Source organism: Schistocerca piceifrons, chromosome 4 (genome assembly GCF_021461385.2).
Source record: "Schistocerca piceifrons isolate TAMUIC-IGC-003096 chromosome 4, iqSchPice1.1, whole genome shotgun sequence".
Taxonomy (NCBI): Eukaryota; Metazoa; Arthropoda; class Insecta; order Orthoptera; family Acrididae; genus Schistocerca; species Schistocerca piceifrons.
The window spans coordinates 514,785,977-514,803,685 of NC_060141.1; the positions used below are offsets into that span (position 1 = coordinate 514,785,977).

General features: G+C 38.1%; 1 protein-coding gene across 1 annotated transcript in view; it reads left to right on the plus strand.

Annotated features, from left to right (window-relative positions):
* Window positions 1-17,709, plus strand: part of LOC124795955 (inactive tyrosine-protein kinase 7-like) — a gene marked incomplete at its 5' end in the record, with an annotated part of 453,772 nt that overhangs the window by 376,583 nt on the left and 59,480 nt on the right. Inside the window, 3 exons of the mRNA XM_047260035.1 lie at window positions 298-458; window positions 1,407-1,554; window positions 8,695-8,834. Coding sequence (XP_047115991.1) covers window positions 298-458; window positions 1,407-1,554; window positions 8,695-8,834 — 449 coding nt within the window. The remainder of the gene's footprint in view (window positions 1-297; window positions 459-1,406; window positions 1,555-8,694; window positions 8,835-17,709) is intronic.

Below are 17,709 nucleotides of genomic sequence, written 5' to 3' on the forward strand. Positions count from 1 at the left end.
ATACAGTATTTATATGACTTTACAGCAATGAATATTTAGTAGAAGAGTGATGATGTTATAACAGTTAAGCAATCATTTTTTTCTTTTGGCTGCTTGACTAGCATCAACATATACATTTTACAGGTAATTTCAAACCTAAATATAAAATGCTTAAAATGAGCTTGAGATAAATCAACATTTCAAGTTCATATTGAGATTTTTTTCCATACTTGTTCCAAAACTTACTAGAAATATGACAGAATGTAACTACAGAAGTATGAGGTAATGTGTTTTGCTGCAATAATGAAATTTGTACAGGAATGGTGAGAGACTAAGTAAGTCTGAACATCTTGGAATTCATGGACATCGACTGCACATCAGAAATGTGAGTGTCGCTGACAATGGTGTGTACCGATGCACTGCACACAATAAAGCCGGTTCAAGAAACAGCACTGTTAACTTGGTACTAACTGTTCCAGGTAAGTGAGAAGCACATAGTTACATCTTTTACAACAGCTACTATTTTCTATCCTAATATTTGTTAAGCCAAGCTGCAGTTACAAGCCATTTCAGGTTTTTGACAGCTTGCATCTATACTGATAGTTGTAAGTGCACACATTTATCATAGTCATGGGATAAACTGGTTTAAGGACAACAATGCAGATAGTCAGCATTTATTCACAGAATTAGTGTACAGCTATATGTGATAGAATATATTGACCGATTTAATGTCATAAGTGGTTGCCTTGCATATTGATAGGATTAATTCCTATCATTAAATCTTCTAGTATAAAATTTAATTAGAAAGACATAGTTTCCTTGCAATACTTTTTTATTTAACACATGTGTACAACTGTTTTTTCATAAATGAAACATAATGCAGAAAACAGTCAGAGCACTTCCTTACAATTTACCAAGGATATTTATTGAAACAAATGACTACACTGTTATGAACTGCCTGAACAATAGCTTTCTTTTTAGTTGATATTTTCATTTTCATATGTACACACATACATTATCTATGGGAAATAGGCCCGAACAAACTCTGTTCTCCATACACTGCATTTTATAAAATGGGTGTATCTGTAAGTTTAATGTACTTTATCCTTAGTTTGGTTTCATTTTTGCTAACTTGGTCCAGTTTTAAAATTTTGTTTAATTTTTTATTTTCCCCCAACATCACTCTCACTCCTCCTTTTTTATATTATTGCCTCACATTCCTTCAAGATAAAGATGAAATATTGTCTGTTGTGCATTACCCACACTTTTCTCTGCACAAAGATCTCAGAAGGTTTTGTTGAAGTCTGACCATGAACATATTTGAATTTTGCCCAAAGGAGTGCAGGATAGGGCCTATTTAGCTACAATATTAAGTTAATTACAATAACATTAATGTGGCTTAAGCTCTTTTACTGTTATTTTTTCAGGTCAGAATATTGCGTCAATTTTGCAGCCACCATCAAACCTGCTAGTAAAAAGAGGGGATATGGCAGTATTTGACTGCGTTTTTGAGAATGCTGATGAAACAGAATGGTACCTTTGGCCACATTCTGAAGCAATCAAGAATTCAACTAGGTACTGTTGTTCAGTATATGCCAAAGTTGGTTTTAGTCTCATATTGATTTGCTGTCTTCCCCTTCTTTCTCTCTCTCTCTCTCTCTCTCTCTCTCTCTCTCCACTTCCCATCACTCCTCATTCCTTCCCATACCCATGTAGATGAACAAGGATTAGTTACAACATATGGCGGTCTTCCTAAGGTAACATCACAAGGCAACAGTAAATAATTTAATGAAAGTATGCAGATCTGCTCCATCAATATCAGCTGCGGAATCAGTTACTTATCTGGCATCTTTGCAGGTGTCCATGACATTAAAGACTGTTGTCATAGTGATAGTTGATTCTGCATTTTAAATATATTGCATCTAGTGCTTCTTAGTTTGTACCTGCCTGGATAGCTGTGTGTGTTCAAGCACCAGTTCTGGGATGGGAGGTGTGCCACCTGTGAATCAATCCTACCCAACGGATGTACAGTGAGGGTCAGTGTGCCAGCCGGCCTGGATGTGGTTTTTAGATGGTTTCCCACACCTGACTTTTGTGCACATTTGATTTTACTGAGCAGTTATATTTCTTAGCTTTATGTCTGCCCATGTCCAAATTATCTCTTCCATTACGACACCCACAAATCTTCCATTTATATTTAGTAGTTACTTACAAAATACAAACATTATCAAAAAGTTAATACAGTGCAACAGGACTAATATTGTACATATAGTTTCTTAAGACTTCTTATAAATTATAGCATTTAAAGAGGACTCAGAAAGTTCATGGTAAACCTTGCATGATATCACCAACTGGCTTATTTAGAGTTACTTGTGTGTCCATTATATCCCTACTGACATGGTCTGAACCTGCAGATGTTACCTTCCTTTGACCCTGGTATGTTGAAGTAGCCATCATTCATTATCTCATATTACTAAACTTCTGGTCATATTACTAAGAGATTGCAGGCCCCCTTTTGTAGTTGCCCATTGGCACACCTGTTTGAAGTCACTTTCTTTATAGATAGTTGCTATGTATGAAGACATTTCTATGTGAATAACTTATTTTCTCCTTACTTTAATGGCACATACCTCAGTTAGTGATGAGGCTCAATGGTAAGTCACTGAATACAGAATGGAGATAGCTAGTCTGACTCTTTATCTTATTTTTTTTGTCTATATTTACTGTTTTTAAATCCCTGTCAGTGAAAATGGGATGTTTTCATTTTGAGAGATTTGACAATCACATTCTTCAAATTCTATATTTAGCTGCAATTTACTTGTCCATTTTCTTCTTAGCATGTCATGCTGTGTCTTCTTTGACTTTGGATCTCAATCTTTTACTGTTTGTGTTTGACTTCAGCTACAAATGTGTGACTTTTTTCCTTATCTATGTTATGAGAATGACTGTTACAAATCCATTCTAAATATGCTGCACAGGCATCCAGAGAGGAAAATCATCATTCAGTTTCAGGGGAAATTGAGACAGGAAAACACATAAATGAAAGTCAGACAATGTCTGTATCAGGATAGCTCACTGTTCTGCAAATAAGAGGTGTTGAGGTTTAGGCAGATATGTAGGGAACATGCACTCACTAGTTTAGCCATCTGGTAACTAGCACACATGCCCCCCCCCCCCCCCCCCCCCACCCTCACATGCACACACACACACACACACACACACACACACACACACACACACACATACGCGTGAATAGAAAGCTACAGGTGAGCTCAAGTAGAATAGAACAGTGTTAGAGGGATTGTGAAGCTCGTGTGGAGGCAGAAGGGAGATGGGAACAAAAGTTGGCCTGGGAGTGGGGGAAGATTGAGACAGGGAACAATGGGTACTGAGATAATTATCTGTATTTTCATGAATGTAGGATGTATTGATGGAGAGTACACACACACACACACACACACACACACACACACACACACACACACACACACACGTGGTGCAGAGTACATTATGTGGAGGGGGAAAATGCAGATAGCATAGGATCTAAAGGAACTGTTAAAGCCAGTCACTATATGTGGAATAGCAAGTTCCAGCACTTAATGATCCTACGAAGAACTGTCCACTATTTAGCAATGACCATTCATGGGCATGAATCATTAATTTGTGGTCACACCTGTATACAATGTTGCATAATGGTTGCAACAAAGTTGATGTATGAAGTACTTATGGTCATAGACAGGTGTGCCTTGCCAATGACAAGGGTGCAATTGGAGGTTGTGGGTGGTGCATGGGACAGGGCCTGCATGTTTTATGAGAATGGACAAGTATTTTATCTAGGTTGACTAGAAAGTAGAATATTATGTAAGATTTCACTTCCTCTCTGCCCTATACTTCATAAACATTACCAGTTGCAAGTTCAGTTAAAGTAAACAGAATTAATTTAGTTGGAAGGTAGATATCAAATGCAGGTAAACACTGGAAGGTAAAAAAGTGTGACTATCTGATTAGTTCCCATTGTATGACCTTATTTCAGAGTAAATATAATTTTATTCTTATTCATTTCAATTAAAATATCAATAGTATAAGTGTGGTCAGTAGTCAGTGATTCAGAATGTGCAACATACATAAATATACTCATAGTTTATTCAACTAGGATTTCATTGCCAACAGTTCCAATTTACATTCACTCTTGACACTGTTGTAACAATACCATTTTTCACTGTGGTTAATGTCATTCTGGACTTTCCCCATGAGAACTATGAAAATTTAGTTGAAACTTTGTATATGACTAGTACTGTTCTTTAGTAACTCCCTATCAAAATATCTTCAACCATATTACTAATTAATATACTCCTATTTATCCGTTGCACCTTTGAGATCAATACTTAGTGGGCTGTAGTACAGTCCCAGATGCCTCACTTAACACAGGTTCTTGAAATGTTTTTGCAGAGTGATTGTTGTCTTATCTTCAAATGTCTGACAGTTCAGATCTTTCAGCATATCTCTGATGCTCTCCTGTGGATCTCTGACCATAAATGCTCCCCATCTTCCTATATATTTAATGTACCCTCCCAGTCCTGTGTGGTATGGTGCCACACACTTGAGCAGTTTTATAGAATGGGTCACACAAGTGATTTGAAAGCAATCTTCTTTTTAGACTTCTTGCATTTTCCCAATATTCTACCAGTGAATTGAAGTTTGCCACCTGCGTAACCTACAACTGAGCATGTCTGATTGTTTCGTTTCATAGTCCCACAAATTGTTGCATCTAGATATTTGTTTGAGTCCATTGATTCAAGTTGTGAGTCATTGATGTTGTAGTTATTGGGTACTACATTTCTGTCTTTTGATGCACACAATGTTACATTTCTGAAAATTTAAAAACAAGTTGCTAATCTTTCCATCACTTTGAAACCTTATCAGAATCTGTTTAAATATTTGTCTGGCTTTTTTTTTTTTTTTTTTTTTGAAGAGTACTTCATTATAGAAAAGTGCATTATTTCAGCTGTGAGATTTTTAGGGTAAACTGAAGTTTATATCAAAAAGATAGGCAAATGGGAAATGAATGTGATATATTTGTTGCAGTAGACAAGAAACTCAAATCCACCGAGGTAGAAACTGAAGCTGCATGTGAGACTATTTGGGTAAGACTCAGGGGCGGGGACAAAACGGTTATTGGATCTTTCTATCGCCCATCAGACTCATCTGCTGATGTAACTGAAAACTTAAGAGAAAACCTCAGTTCATTTGTATGTAAGTTCCCAAAGTTCAGGGGTGGGGACAAAATGATTATTGGACCAGACTTATCTACTGATGTAACTGAAAACTTAAGAATAAACCTCAGTTCATTTGTATGTAAGTTCCCAAATCATACTGCAATCATTGATAGAGATTTTAATCATCCAACAATTAATTGGGAAAATTACAGTTTGTTAGTGGTGGGTGTGTTATGATGAGGCAACAGTTTGTTGCGAAAGCTTGAATTTTGTGTGTGTGTTTGTGTTTGTTTGTGTGTCTATCGACCTGCCAGCGCTTTTGTTCGGTAAGTCACCTCATCTTTGTTTTTATATATAATTTTTCCCACGTGGAATGTTTCCTTCCATTATATATATATATATATATATATATATATATATATATATATATATATATATATATATATATATATATATATATTCAGTAAACTATATAAAAAAATCAGTAGTGTCATCTCTCACTGAGGAACTTGAAACATTCAGTGCAAGGAAGCAGCATGTAGAGAAACTCTAGCTCAAGTTTAAAAGAACAGTTGACTATGCACTGGATAGATATGTACCCATTAGAACAACTCATAATGGGAGGGAACCTCCATGGTATCCAGTCACTGTAAAGAATCTTCTAAAGAAGAAGAGATTACTGTGTAATAGGTGTAAAACAAAGTGTATGGCTGTAAATGGAGAGATGATGATTGAAATGAATTTGGCTACCAAGAGAGGAATACGTGATGCCTTCAGTGACTACCAGAGCAGGCTGGCTGGCACACCAGACCTCGACACTAATTCACTGGGTGGGCTTGTGCCGGGGACCGGCATGCCTTCTCGCTTGGGAAGCAGCATGTTAAACTGTGCGGCTACCCAGGCGGGCTAGAAGGTTACTGTTAATGTTGTCTGACAGGTCATTCATGTTCAATATAGGCAGCAGGGCCCAATATGCTACTCTGTATCATGTCTGAAGTTTTACTCCATCTGTCTATGACTCTCCATCTAAGATAATGTAATGTGTTCCCTATTAAGAAATCCTCTATCCACTGTCAAATTTCGTTTGATAACTCATATGGTCATGCTTTGACTAAGAAGCATTGGGTTGGTACTGGTCCAACGCTTTTTGGAAGTCAAGAAATACTGTATCTGTTGACTACCTTGATCTATGGCTTTCAGGATGTTATGTGAGAAAAGCGGAATTTGAGCTTCGCATGTCCTATGCTTTTAATGTCTGTGCTAATTGGCATGGAGGGGGGGCATTCTGTTTGAGATAACTCCTTCTGTATTACATCACAATATGATCTAGATTCTGGAACAGATGGATGTCAGAGATATTGGATGGTAGGTTTGTGACTGTGGATCACTTCTGCTACCTCTCTTATAAAATGGGTGACCTGAAATTTCTTCCAACTATTGGACCCAATTTTTTTTATCAGAAATATACTGTATGTTATGGTTAAAAATGTGGTTGGCACAGCCACATAATCTGTATATAATGTGATAGGGACTCAGTTGGGCACTGGAATCATGTTCAGTCTTAACAATTTTGGCTCAGCTTTTTCTCAAGAGCATTTCACTGGTTTCTATAACACTCATCTCTGCAATGATGGAACCCTCTCAAGTAGTAAGAAAAGATCTTAGTCACTCAATGAATGCAGAACTATGTTGTGTACTGTGCTGCCATTCTCTTAATTTTTTTTGATAGAATCAGTTTACTTTAAATACACTTTAGCCATCTTTCCTTAACAAAGTAAAACCTCTTTTCATCTCTATTTTGAGTGTATTTAAGGCCCAGCATGTATATGTGGTAACCAGAATTCAGCTTGTTAAAATTTGTCATCAGAGCAAACTTTTGTCATCTCAGTGGCATAGTACATCTTTAAACAATTCAAAATATTGAAAATATAAAAATGCATCATTACTTTTAGTTACACAGAGTTACATTATTAAAAATGCTGTTTTGTTGTTCAGATTTAATATTACAAATGTCTGTTTATTGTTTCTGTCTTTGATGCTAGCATCGACTCTGGTATTGATTACATGATGAGAAATCTAAGTTTGTACATCAAATAAAACAGTGGGTGACAATGTATGTAGTGTCCATATTGTCAAAACAGACATTTTGTTTAATTCTGAAAGACACTTTACTGTTATGGTGAAATAACAAAGTTCATATAACAAAAGGATGAAGATGAACATTGTGGAAATTTTTGGCTGATGATTTCATTTATAATGATAACTGATAAAGTATACTTTATTTTAGTAATTCCTGTGGCTGAAGTTGCTTTCTTAGTAGTGATGTATTGAGTTGTTTTATGGGCTACTTACTCACTGACATCTACATCTGTACTCTCCAGACCACTGTGAAGTGCAAGGCAGAGGATACGTCCCATTGCACCAGTTATTTGGGTTTATCCCATTCCATTCAAGAATGGAGTGTGAGAAGACTTTGTAGCGTGGGGTAACTTTGTAATACAACCATTGAATTACATAATGTCATTTGAGTTTTATGCATTGTCCCTTCAAGAACCAATTGATGTTATGGTAGCACTACAGTCATTTAGTGCTTGTGTTAAATAATATTAACATCTGTGATTAAATAAAACTGTTTAATGGGGAATCTATTTCTGATAATGATTTACAGTAAAATATAAAATTTATGGTTGCCTCGTCAGGAAAGAGGGAAGGAGAAGGAAAGACAAAAGGATATGGGTTTTAAGGGAGAGGGTAAGGAGTCATTCCAATCCCGGGAGCGGAAAGACTTACCTTAGGGGGAAAAAAGGACAGGTATACACTCGCACACACACACATATCCATCCACACATACACAGACACAAGCAGACATTTGTAAAGGCAAAGAGTTTGGGCAGAGATGTCAGTCGGGGCGGATGTACAGAGGCCTCTGTACATCCGCCCCGACTGACATCTCTGCCCAAACTCTTTGCCTTTACAAATGTCTGCTTGTGTCTGTGTATGTGTGGATGGATATGTGTGTGTGTGCGAGTGTATACCTGTCCTTTTTTCCCCCTAAGGTAAGTCTTTCCGCTCCCGGGATTGGAATGACTCCTTACCCTCTCCCTTAAAACCCATATCCTTTTGTCTTTCCTTCTCCTTCCCTCTTTCCTGACGAGGCAACCATTGGTTGCGAAAGCTAGAATTTTGTGTGTATGTTTGTGTTTGCTTGTGTGTCTATCGACCTGCCAGCGCTTTTGTTTGGTAAGTTTCATCATCTTTCTTTTTAGATATATTTTTCCCACGTGGAATGTTTCCCTCTATTATATTCATATATATATATATATATATATATATATATATATATATATATATATATATATATATATATATATATATATATATATATATATATATTCATATTTATACACATCCCACCTCATTTGTTGAAAATCATGTTGTGTCATGATAAATTTCAAAGGATATAATATAATATTAATGTTGTTAATTTTTTCATTTTCAGGTACTCAGTTTTTTCTAATGGATCACTTGTTATATACAGTGTTAATGATGAGCATCCAACAGATGACAGGGGCACTTACTCTTGTGTAGGAATAAGAGGAAAAGAGAAGCAGACATATTCTGCTGAGCTGAAAGTTGCTTGTAAGTTATACAGAATGTCTAATTTTAGAAAAATTCCTTTCTCTCTTTGAATATGTGTATTACCTAGAATAGATTAGCAATCAAGCTATACACTTTTAGGATATTGCATGTCTCTGTGAGACTATGGTTTCTGAAAGAGACTACCACTTACTTAATTAATGATTCAGCTGAAACCTTTCCAGCCATCCAGTAATATTGCAGCATAACTTTTGATCTTGGGTTACTGGATTATGGTAATCTTTACATGCTCCTTGGCCTTAGTAATAATTTTTTCTTCACTCTGTGTTGGGGGTGGCTCATTCTTAAGGGCCAGAGTGGCCCTGCCCCACCACAAATTTTGTGATATGATTTTGTTCTGTGTATTATTTCAATATTATATCAGTTTGAGTATGACACAATTTTTGTCTAGTAATGACAAGAGACCAATGGTAATCAGGCTCAGTTTCCACTTTTCCATTGCAGAGACATGCTGTTACTCTAATATCTCAGCAGACAGACCACACCTTGCTGCTATCCCTCTCTAATCCCACTCCTTAACGTATCCTCCCACAGTGACAAACCCGTTTTCCTTTCCCCTGCCCGTACATCTGATGTGAGAGCCAGGGTAGGGTGGTCTTTACTCCCTCTTCACCCTTGGATCTATAAACTACAGTCACAGAGGTGTGACTGAACTGTTTCCCTTTCTACACCTTGCTTCTTACCATAGATCAGCTTACGGCCACCTCGCGCAGTCCTGCTGGATAGACCAGCTCACATGCTGCGCCACAGTGAACTCTGCTTTCTCTCTCCCCTCCATGCCTGCCTGGCTGCAATTTAATTTATCATGTAGTAAATAAATTTTAAATTGTACAAACTTTCTAAAATAATTGAAAGTAAAACAGAATCTGTTTTATCATTTGTGGTAGCTATTGTACGTTGATTTATCTTGGTTTATAGTGAAGAAAAGATTTTATTTGCTGCTATTAAACTATTAATAGTGTGTGAATCAGTAAAGGAAATAACAGAAAAAAGACTGTAATTCCTTTTCAAGAACATTTCCTCACTTTGAGCGCAGCTGACTCATTGATAATGTCTTGGAAGTCAAATTTAGCAGGTGTATACTACTCTGTTGACAAGATAACTGAATTAGACAGTCTGCTTCACCTGTACTTGACCTTCAGTAGTTTTTTTACCATCTTTAGTCTATTGAAACAGTATTGAAATTGTCAAAAATATTTTCAAAGTTATTTTGATGTTTTGGTAAGTGTACCATAACCCAAGCTTAAAAAAAGGGTCCACTTGAGTATCTGTGTCAGTGCTCTTCACCAGTCTTTTTACTGGAATCTGAAAGCAGCTATTTCATTAACTAGCTCCACTGTATCGATATTTATGCTAAATTTGTCACCAAAAAATGGTGCATTTAAAAAAAAATAAGATACAGAGCTCTAATTTAAAGCTTCCTGACAGGGAATTGAAGTGAGATGAAATGGTGCATTATATATGAGATCTGTTTCCCATTCCACATATTGTTCTATGTAATATTTTGAAGCAGTTGAGCTTAAGCATTTTCACCTCGGTTCTCAGTTGGCAGAAATTGTCAAAAATAGGAAGCCTTCAGCTGAACAGTGTATCATTTACTTCAAGACCCCCATGGCCAGCCTTTGAGATCCTACAATACTGTAATGAAGTAGCAGCAAAAACTCCATTGTTGAACATGAGGTAACTGTGTAAGCAGTAGCTGTATGAACCAAGCACACTGTTGACACATAACCCATGTGATGCATGTTTGATAGTAGTCATTTCTTGATGTGCTACTTGGACAAAATGACACTGTGACAACAGAGTACATCTTGTCTTTTGTTGAGGGGAAGGCTTTTCTCACAGGCGGAAGATAGGAAGATGTGGGGCAAGAGACTTCACATGCGTCTCCCAGTTAATTCTTAAATCATATTTCTGGCTTTATTTATTCATTTATTAATTTTAACTGGCCTGTTTTTGAGCCTCCTTTGTGCTTGCACTCTTTATGGGGACTTATCTTCCCTTGGCCTCAGTACAGCCCTGCCCATAGCCCGAATTTCCACTTGTGTCACTTTACCCACCTACCTTAAGTCACTTTCACGTGCCTTACTGCATTCATTTCTCCTTCCTTACTGCCATTCGTCAATGGGAAAAAGTGTTCCATATTCTGAAACTGTGGGATTGAAACTTGAGTATTCTTACAATTATTTTAATGTAAATGAAGTAAATTGTTTGTTATAAAAAGCATCTTATTTATTAATATAATGGAAGGAAACATTCCGCTCCTTCCCTCTTTCCTGATGAGGCAACAGTTTGTTGCGAAAGCTTGAATTTTGTGTGTGTGTTTGTGTTTGTTTGTGTGTCTATCGACCTGCCAGCGCTTTTGTTCGGTAAGTCATCTTATTTATTAAGTATGAGAATAAGTATTAAGTAAGAGAAGCTAGAAATCAAACACTTAGATGCACATCAACTGACTATAATAAAACAAACACACACACACGCGCGCGCGTACACACACACACACACACACACACACACACACACACACACAAACAAATATTGAGTTCATTTCTGTATATACTCTATTATTAGCTATGGCACTTCATGGATTAGGCCCATGTTTATGACTGTATAATAACTTTATTTACTATTTTTCTAGTGTTCGTTAAGCATATGATGAATATAACAAACAATTTGGAACAATTCTGTTATAGAGTTTATTGAATTTTTGTCTGTGCCTCACGAACATAAATGAGCAACAGCTGCCACTTTCCTTCATTTAAATGTTTTTTAACGTCTACCCTGAAGTTGCTTATTAGCATTCCGTATAAGAACACATTTACCATTGAGGAGTTTAAAGAATGACTCGTAGATGTATTTGTTTTAATATTGAATGGCTTTTTGGAAGGATGAAAACAACACACTATTTTTGGTTTGTGTATCTATTATTTTTATTTAAACAATGGAAAATAAAGCATGGAATAATTACAATATTATGAAGGGGATAGATTGCTACTCACGGTATAGTGGAGATGTTGAATCACAGACAAGCACAAGAAAAAGGCTGCTAAACAAGTAAGCTTTCATCCAAAAGGCCTTCTTCTGAGGCAGACAACACTCACCCACATTCATGTAAACACAACTCACACACATATGACCCCAGTCTGTGGTACCGAGGCGAGACTGCGAGCAACAGTGTGTGCTGGGAGAAGCAGTCGGTAGTGGGGATAAGGATGAAGCTGGGGCAGGAACTGGGAGAGACAGATGGCAGAGTAGGGGTGGGAGATGGTAAAGTGCTGCCTTTGGGAGCATACAGGGATGTGGTGGGGAGAGGGTGGCACAGCTAGGTGCAATTGGGAGGTTAGATGGAAGGCAGAGGGGATGTGGGAGGGGGGGGGGGGGGGCAGGGAGGGGGGGGGGGCAGCGGAAAAGGAGAGAAGTAAAAATACTGTGATTGTGCTGATGGAACAGAAGGCTGTGTAGTGCTGGAGTGGGAACAAGGAATAGGATATGTGTGTGAAGGACAGTGACTATTGAAGATTGAGGCCAGGAGGATTAGGGGAGTGTGGGATATATTGCATAGAGGTAGTTGTAAATTGAGAGTTCACAGCAGCACAGGTGAGAACAAGTGGGAGCTTACCGTCTCCCATCCCTGCCCTGCTATACCTCCCCCTCACTACCCCAGCCTCCTCCTTACGCCCACAACCAAGACTGGCAACCACAGACAGTGGTCATATGTGTGAGCTTTGTTTGCTTGAGTGTGGGTGTGTGTTGTCTGCCTCAGAAGAAGGCCATTTGGCTGAAAGCTTACTTGTTTAGCAGTCTTTTTGTTGTGCCTTTCTGCAACTCAGCATCTCAACTATATGATGAGTAACAATCTATTCTTTCCATAATATTATTTTTCTTTTGTTATATTTCACAGTGAATGCTTGTTTCAGCTTTTAAATTTCAGAGGTATCTTTTTTGTTTGACAGAACCATGCAACACAATTTTTTTCTTGACGGTAATAATACTTCTTATTTATCCACCCATCTTTTCTCAAAAATGCTGTTATTCTTCATCTGGTATTTTCCACTTTTTTATTCTACTTTTAATATTCTGTTGAAGATGCATTCTGTTCGGGCATGCATTCTGTTCCAGCACAACTTTCTCTGCCATGTTTCTAGACACAATAGTCATGCAACCTGTACAAGTTAATGTGCATAGTGTGTGTTCAATATTACTGCATAATTTGAAAATGTTAATTCCATATTTATAAGTTTTACATGGTTCCTTCTGTAAAACTGATAGCTGTCCTCTAAATTATACCATGATTTCATCAGTGGGAAAGTTCTGCCTAATACATACTCTGCACAAAATTGCCTCTGTAACGTGTCTGATTTTTTACGTTGTATTCTCTTCTTTAGCTGAAATGAATGCTGTGGAGGTGCTACTGAATGCTTCAGATTAATGTAAAATATATGGTGTGGTCACACAGCATTCTTATCTGTAGTATGCAAAAAATGATATTTGTATTTTACCAGGCCAGTAAATATTTCACTCTCAGACAACTGCTACAGACATCATATTGTGACCCAGTAACAACTGATGCTCCTACCACTGGTCCCACAAATGTCATCAGCATCATCATCACCATCATTGTTATCAACATCATGGTTATTCTCATCATCATCATCAGCAGCAGCAGTATCTTCATTACATTCTTTGTTAGGAAGCTCCAGTAGTTCTGAAGCATTTGTTTCAACGTCTCAGTTTCCTACATAATTAGTAATGTGTTACCAGTCAAAACTACCAATTTTATATGTTTATATGTTAAGGAACATTCCAGCAGAAAGTAAATAATTTAGGAGCAAAGGAAACCACTCAGCAAATAGTAGAAGAAGCATATATAGATGGAAACATTCCACGTGGGAAAAATATATCTAAAAACACAGATGATGTGACTTACCAAACGAAAGTGCTGGCAGGTTGATAGACACACAAACAAACACAAACATACACACAAAATTCAAGCTTTCGCAACCAACAGTTGCTTCATCAGGAAAGAGGGAAGGAGAGGGAAAGACGAAAGGACGTGGGTTTTAAGGGAGAAGGTAAGGAGTCATTCCAATCCCGGGAGCGGAAAGACTTACATTAGGGGGAATGTGTATGTGCGGATGGATATGTGTGTGTGTGTGCGAGTGTATACCTGTCCTTCCCTCCTTCCTGACGAAGCAGCCGTTGGTTGCGAAAGCTAGAATTTTGTGTGTATGTTTCTGTTTGTTTGTGTGTCTATCGACCTGCCAGCGCTTTCTTTTGGTAAGTCACATCATCTTTGTTTTTACACACACACACACACACACACACACACACACACACACACACACACACACACACACACACACACATATATATATATATATGGCTAACTTGGGCTGGTAGACAACGATGTGTACAAAGGTTAGGTGGTTGTGTTGCCGCCAAAACACGTTAAAGGGTGGAGAAATTAGGGAAAATTTCGAAAAAACTGCTTGTAAATGTATTAAAAGGAGTGGTTTTGTGGTGGCAGATTATGAAAATGAGGCTAACAATTGTCTGACGAAGAAATAATGACGTTAAAACCTGTGGGAAGCGGCTAAAAATTATCAGTGATGTGGGAAAAAACAGAAATGGAAATATAGTGAAAGTTATTAGAACTAGCCGAAATGGTTGTTTAATAGGTGAAAGGAACTGTTTGTGAACTAGAAATGGTGGATTTTATAGCAACGGTAGTGTTGAAAGCGGAAAAAAAATTTTTTGGTTATGGTTTGGAAGTGGGTTACGTATTATTGAGTATATATATGCAGGATAAAATTGTATAGTAGATAACGGTAAAAAGGAGAAGGCAAATACAAAGTGAAACTACTGGCAATAACAGAAAGAGAAAATAAGATGACAGAAAGGATTTCGAAATGCAACAGTGACAATAACAAACGTAATTGTTGGGTTCAAATTAATGATATGAATATCATAGAGGGAAACATTCCACGTGGGAAAAATATATCTAAAAACAAAGATGATGTGACTTACCAAAAGAAAGTGCTGGCAGGTTGATAGACACACAAACAAACACAAACATACACACAAAATTCTAGCTTTCGCAACCAACGGCTGCTTCGTCAGGAAAGAGGGAAGGAGAGGGAAAGACGAAAGGATGTGGGTTTTAAGGGAGAGGGTAAGGAGTCATTCCAGTCCCGGGAGCAGAAAGACCTACCTTAGGAGGAAAAAAGGACGGGTATACACTCGCACACACATACATATCCATCCACACATATGCAGACACAAGCAGACATATTCAAAGGCCTTTGAATATGTCTGCTTGTGTCTGTATATGTGTGTAATGTATACACTCGCACACACACACATATCCATCCACACATATACAGACACAAGCGGACATATTCAAAGGCCTTTGAATATGTCTGCTTGTGTCTGTATATGTGTGGGTGGATATGTGTGTGTGTGTGTGTGCGAGTGTATACCCGTCCTTTTTTCCTCCTAAGGTAAGTCTTTCCGCTCCTGGGATTGGAATGACTCCTTACCCTCTCCCTTAAAACCCACATCCTTTCATCTTTCGTGATGACTGGGTGTTGTGTGATGTCCTTAGGTTAGTTAGGTTTAAGTAGTTCTCAGTTATAGGGGACTGGTGACTGTAGCTGTTAAGTCCCATAGTGCTCAGAGCCATTTGAGCCTTTCATCTTTCCCTCTCCTTCCCTCTTTCCTGACAAAGCAGCCGTTGGATGCGAAAGCTAGAATTTTGTGTGCATGTTTGTGTTTGTTTGTGTGTCTATCGACCTGCCAGTGCTTTCTTTTGGTAAGTCACATCATCTTTGTTTTTAGATATATTTTTCCCACGTGGAATGTTTCCCTCAGATGAATCCTTTTTGATTAGCTCATCAACAGATTTGTCCAAAACCTAGCAAAGTTTCCATTCTTTTTGTGATCCTATCAATCTCTCAACACTTGTACTATTAACTCAGTAGTCTCCTCTATTCCTAGACTATTTTTATGTGTTTACTAATCCAGGAAGTTCTCCTGCTTTATGGTACGGCATCCAATTGAGCTAGAATCATTCACAGCAATATTCACTATTCACAACAGTGTAGAAATTATCAATCAGTTTGATGCTGAATAAATAACATTATTGAAAATTTTTGGAAACAAACAGCAAGTAGAAATGTGAGAAGTAACAACAGTGGTCAAGACCCAGCTGGCAGTATCTCACTTAGTCAGATTTACTTTGGCAGGCAATGTATCATCTATGTTCAAAAGTGTCTGGACGCCTATTAGTAGACATTATGTGGGGTGTGTCCACATTAATGTGTCCAGCCTTCATCTTTATGGTGGCACCTATTAGTGGACATTATGTGGGGTGTGTCCACATTAATGTATCCAGTCTTCATCTTTATGGTGGCTTGAGTTCTTCTGTTAACACTTTCAAAGGATTATCTGAATGACTGTGCAGTGGCACCTATTAGTGGACATTATGTGGGGTGTGTCCACATTAATGTATCCAGCCTTCATCTTTATGGTGGCTTGAGTTCTTCTGTTAACACTTTCAAAGGATTATCTGAATGACTGTGCAGGAATGGCAGCCCATTCGTCCTCAAGAGCTGAAAGCAGAGAAGGTAGTGGTGTGGAGACCGGGGTGTGAAGTGAGGAAGACGTTGTAATTTTTCCCAACTGATCCCAGAGGTGTTTCACTACATTCAGGTTGGGGTTCTGGGTGGCCAGTCCATTTCTGGAGTTTTATTGTCCAAAAATCATTGTCTCACAGGTGCTGTCTTATGACAGAGTGAACCGTCATGCCGACACAAACAATCATTATTTCCGAACTGTTCCTCCACTGTATGCAGTTTACAATGCTGTAAAATGCATTCATATGCTTCTACATGTAGCATTTTCTTAAATGCAATGTGGGGGTGACATCCTAACCAACAAAAGCACCCCCATACCATAATACCACCTCCAACGTCACTATTACCACTACACATGTTGGCAGGTTACGTTATCCAGGCATCTTTCAAACAAAAACCCTTCCATTGAATTGTCAGAGGGTATAGCATGATTTGTCACTCCAAATCACTGATTTCCAGTCATCCACCATCCAGTGGCATCGCTCTTTACACCATATCAAGTGTCGCTTAACATTGACTACAGAAATGTCACTTATGAAGAGACGTTCAACCATTGTAACAAATTCATTTTCAGCCCTGTGCGCTATGATTGTGCTAGCTGGATCGCTGGTAGCACTCAGGAATTCATGGATGATTCCTTCCACTTACTTCATGCTGATTGTTTGCAAGACCCTCCTCAATGGTTTATGGTTCCTGTCTGTCCGAGCAGGCGTCTACCTGGTCTTGGTTTAGTTGTGGTTGTTCCTTCACATTTCCATTTCACAATCAGCTCATGAACAGCTGACTTGGCATCTTTAGGAGGATTGAAATGTCCCTGGTGTATCTGTTACTCAGGTGACAACCAATGACTAGTCACATTCAAAGCCACTGAGCTCACTTGACCAACACTTCTGCTTTTAATGCATCTGCTGCTACCACTGACAACACTATACCTCTTGCCTCCTTTTATACTGTCATGTCAACCTGTCACGACATCTAGTGGTCAGTTCCACATTATGTAGTGGTATCAGGATACTTTTGATCAGATAGTGTATGTTTCATCAACTAGCTGCATGTGACTCGCAGCTGTATTACGAACATGCCATTCATAAATATCTGGGTAAGCAGAGTGAAGAATGTGGGCATCAGCAGTGACACAACATAAAACAAGAGGCACTATTGTGACTGATGGTGGCCTCTTGATAGTGAATATGTTAACAAGGATCTACTATGAAATAGGTAGA